Source organism: Acanthochromis polyacanthus, chromosome 5 (genome assembly GCF_021347895.1).
Source record: "Acanthochromis polyacanthus isolate Apoly-LR-REF ecotype Palm Island chromosome 5, KAUST_Apoly_ChrSc, whole genome shotgun sequence".
NCBI lineage: Eukaryota > Metazoa > Chordata > Actinopteri > Pomacentridae > Acanthochromis > Acanthochromis polyacanthus.
The window spans coordinates 40,560,540-40,580,271 of NC_067117.1; the positions used below are offsets into that span (position 1 = coordinate 40,560,540).

Genomic DNA, 19,732 nt, shown 5'->3' on the forward strand with positions numbered 1-19,732 from the left:
CTGTTCCACTGTGGGTCTTTTCCACTGTGGGTCTGATCCACTGTGGGTCTTTTCCACTGTGGGTCTGTTCCACTGTGGGTCTGATCCACTGTGGGTCTGTTCCACTGTGGGTCTGTTCCACTGTGGGTCTGATCCACTGTGGGTCTGATCCACATGCACCCTTCCAATGGGTCTTTTTCCATCATCCTCTGTGAAATGCTGCTGTCTTTGCTGTTTAGTGTTCCTCATGAAATTGCTAGACAATCTTCTTTTGATGGGACTTTTCCTGATTGAACTCTCGTGTTTAGTAATTTAATATGTGATGGAGCAGCTCTTCCATTTCTCAGTGAACAAAGCTCAGATCCTCTGATGGTGTGCTCAGTTTAGATACACTGTAAAAATATCTAAATTTAGAGAATTTTCTCTCTTTTTTCTCCTACAGTTGCATGCAAAATTATTCATCCCCCCTGACATTTTTTGACATTCTGGCAAAATGAGCAACATTCCACCTGCAGGTGATTATTAAACCATATAAGAGGTGAACAGATAGTTCACTGAAATACAATACCAAAACAAAAATCAAGGCTTAATTCATAATCCATCCAAAACTTACACTTTTTTTTTTATACAAAAAGCAGGTTGCAGAATGATCCCCCTATGAGGCTGTATCTTCAGGTTCTATGAGGCTGTATCTTCAGGTCCTATGAGGCTGTATCTTCAGGTCCTATGAGGCTGTATCTTCAGGTCCTATGAGGCCGTATCTTCAGGTCCTATGAGGCTGTATCTTCAGGTCCTATGAGGCTGTATCTTCAGGTCCTATGAGGCCGTATCTTCAGGTCCTATGAGGCCGTATCTTCAGCTATGAGGCTGTATCTTCAGGTCCTATGAGGCTGTATCTTCAGCTATGAGGCTGTGTCTTCAGGTCCTATGAGGCCGTATCTTCAGGTCCTATGAGGCTGTATCTTCAGCTATGAGGCTGTATCTTCAGGTCCTATGAGGCTGTATCTTCAGCTATGAGGCTGTGTCTTCAGGTCCTATGAGGCTGTATCTTCACGTCCTGTGAGGCTGTGTCTTCAGGTCCTATGAGGCTGTATCTTCACGTCCTATGAGGCTGTATCTTCACGTCCTATGATGCTGTATCTTCAGGTCCTATGAGGCCGTATCTTCAGGCCCTATGAGGCTGTATCTTCGTGTCCTATGAGGCCGCGTCTTCAGCCTAGGGTCCTTGTCCATCTGTCTCTGCAGGAATCTTGATGTTCTCACCGACAGCTTCTTTTTTTGACCATGTAGTGTAGCCACAGTACCAGTGGCTTTGAACTTACCAATGATGCTTCCAACAGTGGGAACATTCTAGAGCTTGGAGATCTTCTTGGACCCATTGTCTTTCTTGTGCAAAGCAACTATCTCCTCTCTAAACTTCAGGGACATCTCCCTGGTCTGGACCATGGTGCTGCTAGAGGCGTATGGGGAGTATTGACAAAGTGTTCCATTTTATAGACATGAGTATTACTCAGTGTTTAACATGTGTCACTGTTGAATTCACTTCCAGATGCAGACATACAGGTGGATGGCATTAGAGTTGTACTGCAGTTATCCGTACCTACCTAGCATTGTTTACAAGAGGTTGAATCATTTTGCAACCTGCTTCTTGTAAAAAGTAGAAATTTTGGATGGATTTTTTTAAAATCTTGATTGATATTTCAATAAACTAAGTGTTCACCACATATGATTTAGTCGCCTGCAGTTGAAATGTTGCTCATTTTGCCAGAATGTCAGAAGTGTCAGGGGGGTTGAGTCATTGAGCATGCAACTGTACAGGCATTTGACTCATTTTTTGAAAATACGATTATAATATTGATAAAATTATAAAACAAATTAGACTGAATTTATATGTCTAATGTAAAATAACAGAACAAAACTACAACTAGAAACAACCTCAAAATGTAATCTTTTAAGAAAATGTACATTTTTTTGTCACAGAAAGAACACATTTACATAAATGAGGAATGCATTTGTAAATATTTCCTTTTTATTTAATAAATGATGTTGCTAAATTTAAATCATGTAAAAATATTCATATGACTATAAACAATTAGTGACAATTAACAGAAAAAGGTAGAAAAAAGAGTATAAAACTGTTTTTTAAACAATGTACTGTTATTTAATTGATCTTTCTTGTTTCATTAAGTGACAGATAATAACTAGTAAAATTAAAGAAAAGAAATATTACTTTACATGTTAACCTAAAGAAAACAGCACAAAACTTTGAATTGTTTAGGTGGAAAAATTCAAAATTTTTACTTTTCTAAATTGGGAAAAAATGTCAATATTTGCTGATATTTGAAAGAATAATTATGTATGTTATGGACTGAAAAATGGAACACAATTTTATTAACTGTTATTTATTAGATCTCCCTGTTTTGTTAAATTACAGGTAGCATCTAGTAAAATCATAGAAAAAATAATTAACTTACATGTTGACTATAAAAAAAACTGGGGAAAACGAAACAAAAGTCTGTGTTTTCATAAATAGTGAATCGTTCTTGAATGTCTGTTGACATAAAATGAATCAATACTTCACAGATATTTGCACTGTTTGAGTTTTTTTTGTCTTTTTGCATTTTTTTTAACATTACAATATTCCTGTATTGTTTTGTTTTTTACGTATTTTGTTGCTGGCAGTAAACTGAAATTGAGCATTTTTCTGTTGGAAGCTGCTGTGATGCAGGCCGAGTGTGAAGGCAGACAGGTTTTGTGGCTGTGAGGTGTCTCCATCTGTGAAGGAATGTGGTTCTGCTGCTGCCGATGGACAATGACGATATTGTTCAGCTGATGTTTGTTCTGCTGCTTTGTTTCCTCGTCTAATCACCTCGTTTCCACTGCAGTATGCCGCTCCGCCGGTTCAATGAGGCGTTTTGGTGCATGAGTGTGTGTGGTGATTTACAGTGCTGATCAGTTCCAGTGTCACCAAAACATTGAAAACCTGATCAAAGCAGCATTTTGCAAACAAAATGTTGGACTATTGTGCTACTTTTGGATGTTTGATTACAGCAAGCTTTCATTTGGAGATCTGGGTTCTGACTCGGCCCCTCCAGAACATCCACCTTGTTGTCTGTAAACTATTGTGTGGTTTTCCTGTATGCTTTGAATCAGTCTGGCTGTAAAACAAATTTCAGATCTCCTGCTGACTGAATCGGGTTGTTCTGCAGCATTTATTCCTGCTGCTGAGAAGTAGCCCCATACCATGATGCTGCCACCGCCATGCTTCATGGTGGGAATGGCGTGTTTGTGATAGAATAGAATATATACTTTATTGATCCTTAATAGGAAATTGATTTGCAACAGCAGCATTTTAATATAGACAAACCAAGACAACAGAGAGCAGAGAAGGAGTGAGGTGAGATGGGACTGAGCTGATGGGGGTCCCAGAGCTGGTAGGGGAAGGACAGGCTGGAGAGGATGAAGACAGAAGTCTGGTTTGGAGGAGGAGGGTGGAGGAGATGGTGGACCTGGTCTCTCCAGTCTGAGCGTGTGCAGTAAGAGGAATGTAAACAACAATGGTGACAATCACAGTGAAGTCCCGTGGCAGATAGTATGATCTCAGACTAACTGCTAACAGTTCAGTGTCCTGCTACAGATCTGTTCTCTGATGGTATCGTGGTACAGCAGGGTTCCACCATCAGACCAAGTCCTCCACCTCTCCTCTTACTGCCCGTATAGTCTGGAAGCCTCTGACTCTGGTGTTATTCTCGGTAATACAGTCTTTCTGCCATGTTTCTGTGTAAACATGAGGCTGCTTTCCTGGTAGAATCTTTGGTTCCTGATGAGTGTCTCCAGTTCCTCCATCTGATCACCCATAGAGCCAACATTTCCATGATAACAGACAGAAGAACCGGTCTATAAGCCTCTCTCCAAACTATCTCCTCCTTCCTCTTGTTCCTTTTAACTCCAGCTCATCTCCCTCTACGTCTCTTATGTAGTAATTCCTCCAGAATATTATGTGTCATTCCGGCAATTTCAAAGAACTCAGTGAGATCAGAGGCTCCTGTTGGACGAAACGATATCCGTTGGCTCCGTTGCTCTGCAGGTAGAACTCCATTGAGCAACGGTAGCAACGGTCTTTTCCTCCAAGAAAATCAAAAAAACTGAGCACACCGTCTTGTCTTCTTTTCGAAAAAAATAAAAAAATATGATGTGCAGTGTTTAGTACCCACTGAATAGAATGTCTAGTCTGATGACCAAAAGGCTCCGTTTTTTGTCTCATCAAACCACAGAAGCTTCTTCAGGTTGACTTCATGCCTTGTGATGAACTATAGTCGAGATCTGAAATAATATTTTTGAACTACTGGTTTTCTATTTGCCACTCTCCCATAAAGCTTTGAATGGGGAAAGGTAAATAACTATTTTTCACTAAGAATTAATCTGGCACAGGTGCTGTTAGGCAAATTTTAAAGCTTTGGACAGAGCCAGGCTGTTTGCAGTCTTTATGCTAAGCTAAGCTAGCTATCAGATCTGCGCATCATGTTCCCCAAAATGAAACAAAATGGTATAAAATGAGTTACAGTCTCTTCACGTGGCTTCTGAAGAGTGGGTTGAAGTTTGAGCTGAGATCAGCTGCTTGTTGGAGATAGTTTCAGCTGACAGGCGGAGCAGCATTTCCTCTGCTGTTTCCTGAATGATGCCCTCACACCATGTCCAGCTTTTTCTGCAGCAGGAAATGACTTCATTCCACCTGCCTAACAACACAGTGTTTTTATGGTCCATTTAGAAGATCATATTATTTGCGTTTGTACAACTGTACAAATTTGTTTTGATGGTGGGGACTGACCCTGTACCTGTCTGCTCAGGACACGAGTGTGTTTGTGTCCTTGTCAGGACAAGTTTCAGGTTCAGATCTTAAGACTGAGGATATACACTCACTGGCCACTTTATTAGATACACCTTGCTGGTAAAAGATTGGACCCCTTTCACCTTCAGAGCTGCCTTAATTCTTTGTGGCATACTTTCAACAAGGTGTTGGAAACATTCCTCAGAGGTTTTGGCCCATATTGACATGATAACATCATGCAGTTGCTGCAGATTTGTCGGCTGAACATCCATGATGTTAATTTCCCGTTCCACCACATCCCAAAGGTTCTACTGGATTGAGATCTGGTGACTGTGGAGGACATTGGAGTCTAGTGAACTCATTGCCATGTTCAAGAAACCGGCTTGAGATGATGTGAGCTTTGTGGCATGGTGCATTCATCTGCTGGAAGGAGCCATCAGAAGATGGTCCACTGTGATCGTAAAGGGGGGGACATGGTTAGCAGCAATACTCAGGTAGACTGAGACATTTAAACTATGATCAGTTGGTACTAAAGGGCCCAAAGTGAGCCAAGAAAATATCCCCCACACCATTACACCACCTGATGGTGCCTGATTCGTTGATACAAGGCAGGATGGATTCATGCTTTCATGTTGTTTACACCAAATTCTGGCAATCTGAATGCTGCAGCTGAAATGGAGACTCATCAGACCAGGCAATGGTTTTCAGTCTTCTATTGTCTAGTTTTAGTGAGTCTGGGTGAATTGTAGCCTCAGTTTCCTGTTCTGAGCTGACAGGAGTGGCACCTGGTGTGGTCTTCTGCTGCTGTAGGACATCTTCTTTAGGGTTGGAGGTGTTGTGGTTCAGAGATGATATTCTTCATTCCTTGGTTGTAACCAGTGGTTATTTGACTTACTGTTGTCAGTCTACCCATTCTCCTCTGACCTCTCATCAACAAGGCATTTTCATTCACACAACTGCTGCTCACTGGATATTTTCTCTTTTTCAGACCATTCTCTGTAAACCCTACAGATGGTTGTGTGTGAAAATCCCAGTAGATCAGCAGTTTGTGAAACACTCAGACCAGCCCGTCTGGCACCAGCAACTATGCCATGTTCAAAGTCCCTTGTCTTGACCACGTCTACATGCTTAAATGCGTTGAGTTGCTGCCATGTGATTGGCTGAAAAGATATTTGTGTTGACAAGCAATGGAACAGGTGTCCCTAATAAAGTGGCTGGTGAGTGTATATTACTGTGAGAAACGAGCCCACAGTAAATAAAAATGTGACAGGACCAAAAAGCGCCCAGAAACTGCACATCAAGCCTGAGGATCAACTCATTTGTTTGGGTGATTTTAATGGGGGTTGTTGACAGTCAGATAAATATGTAATGTTTTCAGAGAATCTTTAAAAAATCTTTAAAATGTCTCCTAAGAGTCAGAGTTAGTTTCACCACAGTTTGCTTCTTTCTGAGCACCTTGTTTGAGTCTTAAAACTGGATGTTTGCTGAGAAAGAGAGAGATATTGAAAACAGATGAGGGATGAAAAGATTGAACAAGAGCAGAGAGAGTGAGGCAGCCTGCAGCCAAACACAGCCCTGTGTGTGGATATATGTTCACGTAGATCCAGTTCAGTATGAGGGTCACCGAGAGGGTTCGAGTCAGTAACAAGGAAATGAACGTCAGTCGCTGTAATGTCCTCTGGAAACACAACGTGTTAGTGTGAGTACAAGTAGGGTGGGATGATTTGTTCTGCTGGAAAATAGCACAACTCCCAGGAATGAATGAGTCACACACACACACACACACACACACACACACACACACACACACACACACACACACACACACACACACACACACACACACACACGTGTGTGTGTGTGTCTTGCTATCATTGTGGGGACTTACCATTGACTCCCATTCATATCTAACCCCTAACCCCTAACCCTAACCCTAACCAAAACAATGGCTAACCCTCAAGAAACGTTTTTGCACTTTTACTTTTTTCAGTAACAACAACATGGCCAAGAAAACACTGTTTAAACTTGTGGGGACCGAAATGAGGTCCCCACAAGTGACATAGTTTTCGGTTTTCCTACAGTTGTGGGGACATTTGGTCCCCACAATGTAGCAAAAACATGGGCACACATACACACACACACACAAACACACACACACACACACGTTTACACAGCTTTGATCAGATAGAAACATGAACACGTTTGTTGACGTCAAGTTAGTATCTGTTAGCAGCAAATTGTGACTCAAACTCAGATCTTCTTCTTTAGTTTTTTTGTGCACGTCTCTGTATAGTGGTATCAAATTATCGTACAATACAATCCAGCCCAATAAGAAGAGAAAAACTGTGAGCAAACACCATTTCCCATAATGCACTGTGGATGAATCCAGCTGCTTGTTGTGCAGCTGTTTCTTGTTTTCCTGCTGGCAGATGTTATGCAAATTTTCCTTTGGCCTTTGTTTGGTGATTTTATGGCTTGAACCAAACCCACTGACATCAGAGCTGAGGATGAGATACAGCTGCTGCTGTTTAGAGCGATCACCTACAGAAACGCAAAAAACTTTAGGAATTAAAGGTGAAGTGAGGATGCTTTAAAAAATAATGTTAACATTCAGAAATGTATGCTCTAAATATTGGGGTTCACTGTAAAAACATAATCAATAAAAAAAAAGGTGAAAATCTTGCAGCAAGTGTGGCAGAAACTTTACATAAAAATCAGTGAAATACTGTTCTGCTCAAAAACGGCATAAGTGATGGCAAATATCTGTAGAAAAATAATTTTTGACCGCTTTAAACATAGTAAAATAGTTTAATTTTATGGTCATACGTTGTGTTTGTTCGTTTTTATGTTTGTTTTCAGTCCACTTTGAATGAGTACTTATTTTATGAGATTTTAATACATTATCTGTAATTTAACAAAACAAGTAACATCTGTAAAATAACACTTTACAAAAATATTCTTTTTTTTTTATCTTTAATGTACACTACTGGTTAAAAGTTTTAGTACACCACCATTTTTCCAGTTTTTTATTGGAAATTCTGCATGTTGATGTCTCATTGTTTTCTTAAATGAAAGCATAGGACAAATAAACAAATGAAGTTAAAAAAAAAATCAAAACCAAAATGTATTCTAAACTTTAGACTCATCAAAGTACCTCCTTTGGCAGATATAACAGCTGAACACACTCATTCTTTCCATAATGGAAATCAAATATTCTTCAGAAAGTTGTTCCTTCTCTGCTGCAGAAGTTCCCATAAATATGTGGTTCTTGTAGGTTCTTTGCTTTCACTCTTCTGTCCAGTTCATCTAAACCAGCTCCATGGGGTTTAAGTCTGCAGACTGCCGGCTACTCCATGTTTTTAAACTCACCATCTGGTTCTTTTTTTCTAAAGTAGTTCTGGTTCTTATGTTCTGGCTCATTATCTGTTGTAGGATGAACCCCGAACCAACTAGAACATATCAGAGGGTTCTGCATGGAGCTGCAGAATGCTGTGGTAGCCGTTTAGGTTCAGGGTTCCTCTCACTCTGTACAAGAACCGACCCCCAGACCATCACGCTTCCTCCTCCATGTTTGACATTTGATGTTCCACACTGAAGAACCATCCTTTCTCCTACTGGACAGCGTAAAAAAATCCTGCTGATGAACCAAAGATTTAAATTTTGATCCATCAGTCCATAGTACCTTCTTCCAGTCTTCAGTAGTCCACTGGTGATGTTTCATGGTCCAGGCAAGCCTCTTTTTCTGATCCTGACGTCTAGCAATGACCTTCTTGCTGCAGCTCCACCTGTCAAACCTGCAGCTCCAAGTCTTCTCTCCACAGTTAAACTGAGACTTCTTACTACGACCACTATGAAGCTGATTGAAGCTGTTGTCCTGTGAGCTCCTATCTCCAAGCTGTTGACTCTCACAAACTTGTCTTCTGGTTCTGTAGTGGTTTTGGGTCTTCCAGATCTCTTCCTGTCAGAGTTTCTTCCAGTTTCTGAGCGTTTTGATGTGAAGAAACCTGGACTCACTGACACCTGGACTTTCTTTACAGTTTCTCTGTAGGAAAGACCTGCATTTTTAAATGTTCTGATGGTCTGTCTCTCTTCTATTGTTAATTGTCTTTTTCTCTCCATTTTTATAACAACACACTACTTTCTTCAGTACAATATACTGTTCTAATAATGTTCTGGAGGGTTCCACGATGTGTTCCAGCACTACTTTATGCAGACAGAGGGGGTTGGAAGGAATCTAGAAGAGTTGGGACTCCTGTAGGATTTGGTAGCACCAACTTTCAAGGTGTGATCAACCTCCATTGCTGCAGAACAGCTTTAAGTTGTTAACACATTTCTGTTCCCTTTTTGTACAATTCTGAGATGTACATTATTTTTCACTTTTGGGTAACTTTACCTTTTTTTAACCTCTGGCAGTTCACCACTTACCTTTGGACCATTTCAGGCTCTTCATTGGACTTGAACTACTTGAATTTCAATAAAAAAAATAGAATAATTAAACTTTTGACCGGTACTGTATATACATTCTTTCTTTCAAATAATGCAAAATATCTCTCTCTCTTTTTTTTTGCTGATTTAAATACAGTATAATTGCATCATTTTGCAGTCAGATGTTGCAAAAGAGCAAATTGCTATCAGTAGAAATTAAATTTTTGATGTCAACATTATGGTTTTGACCAATTTATTTCAACCTCTATTTTTACTAAAAAGAGCTCAGACATCATAAAAACATTAAAGACAACAGGCCCACAGTGCTTAGCTGTAAGAACCTCTCAGTCACGGCTCCAGATGCCGTCACCTGATAGAAGTAAAGCTGGAAACTGGACTGTGGAGATTGTTGGTGTTTCCTGAGGTGAAAGAGGAAGGAAACAGATCAGCACTGCTGAGTCTGTTCACAACAAGCAGAGCAACCATGAAAAAAAATGCAGTTTTGAACTGTAATGTCCTGAACAATTTTTTAGTTAAATTGCAAATAATACCCAACAAAGTCACAGAAAACTGTATTAATCTACATTAACCGTAAAAAAAGTTTTAAAAAAGCAGAAACACACACACACACTTCACAGCTGTATAAAAAAAAGTCCACATCAGAACTCTGCATTTCTTTAAATGATATTTTTTGTTTGTTTGTTTTGACCATAAAATTACAGGGTTTTTACTGTAATTAAATCAACAAAAACATCCATATTTTTTATAGATAGCTGCTGTTATTTGAAAGAAAAGTTATGTATATTAAGTATTGAAAAATGAAAAGTCTTTTTGACTTGTTTTAGAGATTTATCCTGTTTTGTAAATTGCAGCAATTGCCAAGTGAAATCACAGAAAAAGTATTAATAATAAAAATTAAAAATTGATTAAAAAAACATAAGCAATGTCCACATCAAAAATGTGTTTTAGCAAAATAATAATAATTCCTTCTTTGACATTCTTTGTTCGACTGTAAAATTCGACTTTTTGTGTGTCTGTTTTTTGTTAAATCTGCTAAAAACTATCAGTATTTTAGATATTTGCCATTATTCTTGCAGTTTGCTGAGTTTGAAATTGTGCATCCGTTAGTATTTCACTGGAAAATGTTCCATATTTCTGTGTTCTTGAATGTGCTTGTTGTTTTTTTCATTCTAAATGTTTCATGGTGACATTATGTCTTTGACTTTCTGTTTCTTCTGCAGTTCGTCAAAGAAAATCTTGAGATGAAACTATTTTACAGTTTACTCTTTTATAGCTCTGTCAGATTAATTTTCAAGTGTAGTAACAGTATAAATTATAGAAATGAATATTTTTCCAGCAGACTTGTGCAGGTTTGGCATATTCATCCATCACTTTTTCAGCGCTCTGTTGCCTGTTTCCTTTCTCTGCAGCAGCTCTGGCTGGAGGACAGCTGTTGGTGTTTGATTTTGGTCAATTTATTGTGTTCTTTAATCCATATATACCATATCATTTACTATGTGATAATTTGATCTTTTTAATGTAATTTATCCAAGCTACTTTATAATCGCTCCAAATTCTCGAGTAGCAGCTGTTTGGGAGTCTGGTTCAGGGTTTGTTCAGGGTGCACTGACCAGAAGAAAGCAGCTGGTGGAGCTCTGCTCCAACTCAAGTGAAAGTGGAGACACGTCTGCTTCAGTGTACAAGTAACAAACTATTTGTTCACTGCAAAGTAATCTTTATTTAACTACAGTTGAGAATTTAAGACTGCATATAAATACTGTGTGTGTTTACACATATTTAAGTCTTCATGAAATCCATAAATTAGCAAAGAAAATATACAATTAAGATGTTAGAAATAGAAAACGTAAAGTTAAAAAAAAAAATGCTCATTTAAAACTTCGATTTAGAGTAAAAGTAAAGAAAAGTTTAATCAACCACATTTGTTTTAAACACCCACTGTTCACACTGTAGACATTACATGAGTGTGAATGTGACCACCAGACTAAAAATCATTGTAAATGAAAAATTGTTCTCAACTGATCTTACCTGGTAAAAAACAGTTTCTTTCCACAGGAGTTTCTATCTACAGGACATCAGGATACTAAATCACTGACTCACCTGCAATATCTATAAATATTTTGCACATAGCTCCTGTCTTTGTACATATCCTTTGCCTGTTTGCATATGACAGTATTACACAAGGTGACAACATTTCTACATCAAATTGATTTTTAACTATTTTTTATCTCATTTTATTTCTATTTTCTATTTTATTTCTGCCTAAGGTCGATGCTGCAGAAGAAAAGCTCCTCCTCTCTTCTCTGCAGACGGCTGGTCCCTCAGAGGGGTAAGAACCAACTATGAACTGATTTCTGTCATTCACTGCATCTCAGCTGCTGTGATGGGACTCCATTAGAAGAGGATGCACAATGTGCCAAAACTCTTATTAAAAAAAAATCTGATGTGGAAAAACAACAATGTGCATGTCAACTTATAAACAGTGTGTTAAATTCTCTTTAATGTTCCTTACTGATGTGGCTGACTCAGAATCATGCTTACTAACCCAGACATGTTGGTGACCAGGACAGAATAGATGTTTTTTTCAAGCATGTAACAAATAATAAGAAGGAAACTAAAGAGTATCCAGTGAAATGATAAGAAAATGTGAACAGCAAATACTCAATTTAGTTTATTTGAAAAACTTAATTAATATCCAGGTCAAAAAATACAATAGGTCTGAAAATGAGTAGAAAGAAGTAGGCTATATACTGATATGGACAATTTCCAAAGCCAGACTAGCACTTAGGAATGCTAGTGACTAGATAGATATTACTGACTAATAAAGGAATGCTGGTCATTATCCTAGGAATGCTAGTGAAGAGGTGGATGTTAATAACAAATCTAGGAATGCTAGTTCCTAGCTTGGGAATGCTTGTTGCGAACTCAGAAATGAAACTCACTAGAGATCATAGTCACTAATGCTAGTACTTGTAGGCTTAGAAATGCTAATTGCTCATTGCTCCAAGGATGTTTGCCACTCTCTTATTAATGCCATTTATTAATTTAAGAATACTACTCATATTAGTTGCTAGCCCAGGAATACTCCTTGCTATCTTAGAAATGCTAGTCAATAAGGAAATGGTACCTGCTAGCCTAGAAATGCTAGCTGCTAGCTCAAAAATGCTACTCACTATCAAAGGCAAGCTGAGGGGTGCTAGTGATTAGCCTAGAAAAACTCATCACTTTCCTATAAATGCCACTGCATAGCACAGAGATGCTAATTAATAGCTAAGAAATTCTAGTCATCAGAGAGTGGTAGCTGGTACCTGAAGAATGCTGGATGCAAGCATGCGGTGCTAATGACTAGCCTAGAAATGCTAAGAGTTAGCACAGTAATGCTAGAAATGCTAAGAGCTAGCTCAGTAATACCATTGAGTACCCTAGAAATGCTAAGAGTGAGCACAATAGTGCTAGTGACTAGCCTAGAAATGCTAAGAGCTAGCCCAGTAATACTAGTGACTACCCTAGAAATACTAAAAGCTAGCCCAGCTATTGACTGAGGTCAGTTTGAGATCCAGAGGTGGTTTATGAGGATTTTGCATCTTGCTGAATGAACAGCTGAGCTCGGTGAGTTGCTGTAATGGCTTCAATACTGACTGAGAGTCCTCCAGCCTAGATTATTTACTTATTTGAGTGATGACTCCAGTTTGTTAAAAAAAAAGATACTACCACTACTACAAGACTTTTTTTTTTTTTTTGAATTGTTTATGGCATCATAAGTGTGTCATTCTACAGGAAGATGTTATGCTCCATAGAGGTGCAGGATTTTATTACGTTTGCACTAAAATGAGCCTGCAGTGAGTAAAAATGGGACAGGAGCAGAAAACAGTCAGCTATTCTGAGGCTCAGAGGGTTAAAACACTGATTGGGTTTTACAGTATATGATGCACATGAACATAAAGATGGTTGACATTTAAAGGAATTTTTTGTCAAGTATTTCAGTGCAGCAGCATTTTCTGACAACAACAAATCCATTACATCTCAAACACTATTGTTGGACATTTTGTTTACTTGGCGTGACTCTTGTAAATCGGAGTTATTTGTGTCGGTGTTTGTACCGCCGGTGTCGCCGTGTCTCCTGTAGCTCCTAATTATAGACGGCGTGTTTCCCCTGACGACCGTCACGTCCTGTTTGTCCAATGGGAACTGAGTGGACGCACACATTGTGAAGGGTTCCTGTTCCTGAGGGTCTGTAGATCCACTCAGGGAGGTGGTGAAGCTCAGGAGGCTCAGACTGAGGCTGAGGAGGTGAAGAACAAGCTGGAGGAACAAGCTGCAAGAGAAGGAGGAGAGCAAAGTGTGAAGGTTAAAGGAGAAAGAAGGAGGTGGAAGCAATGTGACTGTGAAGGAGGTGAGAGGAAGAGAGGAGATGTTGTCTGGCATGTGAGGAGGAGAAAGGAGAACTGATGTGACTTTGGGGTGAAAGTGTCCTGGAGGAACAGGAGAAGAAAGAAGAGGAGCAGCAGAGAGAATTCATTGAAGCTTGTGTTTGAGGAGCAGAGTTGGTCTTCATGATGGGCTGCTGTCTGTTTGTTTACTATCGGGTGAGTTTGATACTCAATGTATCCCAGCATGCATTTCGGCAATGAACAGATTCACATTTTTTTCAGTTTAAACATAAACCAGCAGGACCTCCATCATGCTCGAGGTTTGAGGTGTGAACGAAGTTAAACATAATGTTAAATGCAAAATGTAGTTAAACTATCAAAGTCTTCATAGGAGAAACACTTCTGATCCACAAACATGTCTTCAGTTTCTGGACTTTTTCTTTGATCTTTGATTTTGGGGAGATGTTGGATAAGTGGCACATTTAAAAGTAGTGGTGTGTGATACTGCGAGATTTGGTGTCAATCAGATCCCAAGTAAATACAGGACCAATATCGCTGATACCAAGACTCCAGACTAGCGTTTTCAGAAGTTGGCAGGTTTAGAACAAAGGTACTGTTTATGGTCATCCACATCTGGAATGAAGATGGGGCTGTAAATGCTCACAGGGTCTAAGAATCAGACTAATTCCTGGGTAAGTTTTCTGTGGGTCAAGAAAGAATCTGGGTGCCGATGAAAATCCCAATGTGAGGGATAACCTCCTTTAACAATGTTTATTTTTGACAGTTCGGTCAATATTTGTGCAATACTTCACTGAAACAGGAAATGCTCTTTAAAGAGGCATTTTTACATTACATTTTTTGCACAGAGTTGCTTTTGTAATGATGAATGCGAAAACATTTCCCCCTATGGTCATTGTCCACCCACCTCTAATTCAAAGTGTGAGCTCCCTGCATCTTTCTAAAATAAAACAGATTTGTATCCAACTCAAAAGAAACACAGAAATTAGCCACATTAAACTGACATCCAGTTGACTGCATTTGTGCTGAATTCTACTGCTGGCGACGGAAGAAGAGTTGAACCTGTTGGTGTCAGACTTGAAGGAGAGTTACTGCAACTAATGACTCTGCAGCTCCGAAGAACATCCTAGAGATGGTGTTTCATCTCTCCAAAGTCAGCTAAAAGAAATAACTTAAAATTAATGCTCAGCCCTCCATAATGTCAGTAAAAGCTGCGACGAGGGAAAGTCTTTTGGATATTTCTCCTGATAAAACTCGTGCAGCATCCAGACATGCATCGCAGATGACCGTAAAGTGGCTGGAGTGATTTAGCAACATGTATGTTCCTAGCAGCTAATTTCTGTGTTTTCTTTCAGGCAGACTGGAGACAAATCATTCATAAAACAAAGAATGTTTTTAGAAATCTGTATTTTTGGAAGCTGCATGGAGATTATGCTTTTTCCCCAGAATCTGTAAAACAGAAGTGCAGAGTGACACACACAGACAGCAGGCTGAAATATACCACAAGCATCCTTTAAATGTGAAACAAGACACTGGTTGTAGTTGGTTCATAGAAAATTATAGAAGGGTACCAATAAATTTTGACATGTCTGTATATTACATACTTCACCAGTTAGTAAAGTCAGAAAATCAAAAATAAATGTTATCTGATTTGAGTGGGACAAGATGATGTAAGACTTCTGCTAAATTAGGTGCTTCCCACCCATTTTAAACATTAAAAACAAACATCTCAAATGTGATGCTGAATGGAATGGATGTAAGACGTTGGAAAAAAGGTAGTGATGGTGTTAGCGTAGACAACTGCTCTGTGCTCCCATACAAAAAATTACAGCTTATATATATGCACTGCCGTGGGGTCACTTAGAATTGTCTTTATTTATGAAAGTAAAGTACTTTTTTCAGTGAAGACAACATTAAATGAGTCACTGTGCAATTATGTTAGCACATGAATAAAAGTGTAAGTTTTCATGGAAAATATGAAATTGCCTGGGTGACCACAAACTTTTGAACGGTAGTGTAGGTCAACTGTAATTAATACAGAGCAACTTTAACTCCTTTAGTTAAATGGTGGTGTCTACATAGTCTACCCACGTGGCATTAAAGACTTTTGAACGTCATAGGGACTGAGATTGGTCTTCATCTAGGCTGAAAATCTTAATTAAACAAAGCTATGGTGTAAAAAAGAAAATCTGTAAAGACAACTGTGAGAATCTGGAGTGCCAGAGAAAATACGTTAAAATTGGAGCAAAATCTTGAAAAATTGTAAAAATAAATAAATAAATAAAATAATAATATGGCAAATATTTGTAAAATAGTGGCCTTAAAATTGAAGAAAAGTGTAATTTTACAGTAACACATTTGCCATTTTTAAAAATACAGGTTTTTGATGTGGGTAGAGTATATGTTCACTTTTAGCCTGTTTTTTTACAGTCAGTATGTAAATTAGGTCGGTTCTCCAGTGGTTTACCTCATATTTGTCTGGACGTAGTTTTTGTGTGTCAACAAACCAGATAAAATCAGAGTCCATGAATCTATTGTGTGGGGTTCCCCAAGGCTCCGTCCTGGGCCCTATTTTATTTTTACTGTACTTGATCCCCCTGGGTAAGATCATCCAAATGTTCAGGGATGTTTCTTACCACTTGTATGCCGATGACATCCAGCTCTATTGTTCTTTTAAGCCGGCTGAGATAAAGAAGCTTGATTCCTTTTTCCATTGTTTGGCAGAAATAAAACAATGGCTTAGTGAAAATTCTCTTCAGCTCAACGCAGACAAAACTGAAACACTCGTCGTCGCCCCTGATGTCTCAATTCCAGGGATCAAACAGTACCTTGGTGACTTAGGGCAGTCTGCTAAATCGAGTCTTAGAAATCTGGGTGTTTTCCTTGATAAAGACATGTCTCTAGTGCAGCACTGCAAGCAGCTGACAAGAAACTGTTTCTTTCAACTAAGAAAAATCTCTAAACTCAGGAAAATGGTCTCATGTAATGATTTAGAGCTCATTATTCATGCTTTTGTTTCATCACATTTAGACTACTGTAACAGCTTGTTTTCATGTCTGAACAAGAGGGAGCTTTTGAGGCTGCAACTTGTGCAAACTCTGCAGCGAGAATTTTGACCCGCACAAACAGGCGGACTCACATATCTCCCATTTTAAAGGAGCTTCACTGGCTGCCAGTCTCTTATAGAGTCAACTTTAAGATTTTGGTTCTAACCTTTCGGGCCTTGCATGGTCAAGCTCCTTCTTATATTTGTGACCTGCTCCAGCCTTACTCCCCTGCGAGGGCTTTAAGGTCTGCGGATCAGAATCTGTTAAAGGTGCCACATACTCGGTTTATGACCAGAGGAGCCCAATCATACCAGGCTGTTGCTCCCAGGCTTTGGAATGATCTCCCGCTCTCTCTCCGCTCAGTTGTGTCTGTTGATACTTTTAAAACACAACTTAAAACCTTCTTGTTTGCTCAAGCTTTTGCTTAGTTTTTGGGACTGTTATGATTTCATTTTTAGTGTTGACTATTTATGTGTATTTAATTGTTGTTTTTTATTCATGCTGTGAAGCACTTTGTGGCTCTCTGTCTGTGAAAGATGCTATATAAATAAAATTTACTTACTTACTAGGACTTAATTCTGTGATTTTACTCTATTATCTGTATTTTAACAAAAGAAGGAAAATCTGTAGTTTAAAAATTGTTTATCATTTAAAAACTGTTCTTAAACATTTTATTCGAACTACAGCTTATGGTCAAACACCTTTTAATTTAAATGAAAACTTTTAATGTGTATTATCATTATTACTCTTATTATTATTGTTGCAGGCCTGTTTATTTACAGTTAGCATGTAAATTAACACCTATTTGTGATTTGGGGAAAACGTGTAAAACTACAATGAATTATTCAAAAATTACAGTTACAACCTGTTGTAAAAACGTTTTCCACTTTCTACAGTGCATGTTCATGATATGCTCAATTATGGAATACTATAATGTTTGAAGATTTTAAAAACTCTGAAAATAATTGCATTATCTATCAAAAAAAACAAAACGGCACCAGTAATTAGGTACAGTCACATAATATCATAGTGTTAACGTTTACTCTGAAAAGATACCTCACAACAGATACGTGTTTCAGTCCGTTTATGGGAAGTTGAGCAACCTTACATGGTGTGGAGATCCTCTCTGGTTGCCTTAGCAACAGTGAGTTAAAGGTACAGTCTGCCAGGTTATATAACGTCCAGCCAACAACAAAGTCTCCACACAATAGTGAACAAACAGCGGGCTTCCTGCTATTGTTGTACTCTGCTGCACTGATCCCAACATCCTCCTGCTCCTCTGTTTTCCTCCTCCTCTGTTCTGCTGTCCCCTATTCCTCCCCCATTCCTCCCCCATTCCTCCCCCAGTCCTTCTCCTGTCCTCGCCATCTACTCTCCTCTCCTTCTTTCCCAGTTCATTCCAGCTCAAATCGTTGGGTTTTTAAAAACCTGACCATCTCTGATTGACCTGAAACTTTTATGGCAGATGGTCTAGATGTTTATAAAGATATCTGTGTGGCTTCATATATCTAAAACTTTCTGAGATCATTTAAAAAAAGAAAATTGCCCATTAAAGTACTTTCAACATGTTTTTTGCACATTTAAATTTGGGGCTAATTGGATGACAATATATTAGGAACTATTAAAGATAAGTCTAATGTAGCGATAAATACTCAGAAAGCATCAGTCACTGTCAAAGACTGAATTACCATTTGTAAGAATTTAAATTTTTTATGTGGACGTTAGTTCTAGTTTTAACCTGCACGTGACGAGTCTCCAAACCAAACTTTATATTGACAAAGTTTGGTCCGGAATTATCCCCCTTCTTTCTACCAGCTGCAATCAGGCTTTTCATTTTACAGTAATTCACTTAATTACAGTAATTCATTTTAACTTATGAACTATGTGCTGTGCATATGTTTCCAAATTTTAATAACAATACTACTAAAAATAAATTAATTTATAGAGCACTTTCAAAGTGCTGTACATAGAGATAAAAACAATACAAATACCAAAAATCCACAAACATACTGAAGCACTAGAAAGGACATCAGTGAAACAAACTGTTTAAGACTCATATGTAGCAGTAAACCAGCGGGTCTTCAGCTTAGTTTTAAATCCATCAGTGGAAGATTCCTGCCTGATTTCAGCAGCTAGACTGTTCCACAAAGTTGATGCATGGAAAGGAAAAGTCCGTTCCCCAACATCTTTCTATCCCAAAAACTGGGACACTCAGAAGTCCCGTCCCCTGGAAACGGAGAACACCAGTGGGGACATACAGGTTCACCAGACTGGACAGGTACGATGGGACAGTTCCATTTAGCAGCAGCACCTTAAAGTCTGCTCTAACCTGAACAGGTAGCAGAAAGACCAGCATGAAAAAAGGACATTACAGTAATCCAGCCATGACAAAACAAAAGCATGAAGTAAAACCTCAGAATCCTGAAACGACAGAATCTTGGCGGTGTTTCTGTTCTGTATACTATGTGTGTGGTCATACTGATGACTACTAGTGTATGTTGGGTTGTCTGTGTGTTGACATGCTGCTGTTACAAGTCATTTCCTGTAAAGGATGATCAAAGTGTTCAATTCTATCAGTTGTTTTGTTGACCTCAAAGATGGAACTTTTCATTTTAAAAATATTTCTACTCGCCACCACATCACACCTGATCTACTTGTCCCGTGTAGGAGATTCTGAATTACTGACATGATGAGAAATCAGTGAAATGTTCAGACTTTTGCCCTTTCTAGTTCCTGGGATATTGTATGAAAAAAGTGCCAAAAGTGGGTCGATGGGCAATTGAATGAAAATTTATCTCAATAAGTATTTGATGTATTGAGCTAAAATTTCACTGAAGCCATTTTTAATATCAAGAGTTTGTGGTAAAAACAAGTTTCAAGCAAATCAGAGAGGATGGAGCAGCAGGACACTGATCATTTGAGACTGAATAACAGTTCCTCGTCTTCATCTCTCCTCCTTTTCTCACCTCCCCCTCCTCTTTTTCTCTCCTCTTTGCATCTCTCATAAGGCAGCACAATAAATCATTACAGCACCAACATCAGGGAAA

General features: G+C 38.7%; 1 protein-coding gene across 4 annotated transcripts in view; it reads left to right on the forward strand.

Moving 5' to 3' along the window:
- The window catches only part of arhgef3 (Rho guanine nucleotide exchange factor (GEF) 3), a 64,413-nt gene that overhangs the window by 9,882 nt on the left and 34,799 nt on the right, over nt 1-19,732 (forward strand). For 2 of the 4 annotated variants that reach the window (XM_051948030.1, XM_051948031.1), the window contains exon 2: nt 11,518-11,579. In XM_051948030.1, coding sequence (XP_051803990.1) covers nt 11,518-11,579 — 62 coding nt within the window. Of the gene's footprint in view, nt 1-11,517; nt 11,580-13,449; nt 13,837-19,732 lie in introns of those variants that run through there. The other 2 variants (XM_022206400.2, XM_051948032.1) reach the window with 1 other exon arrangement.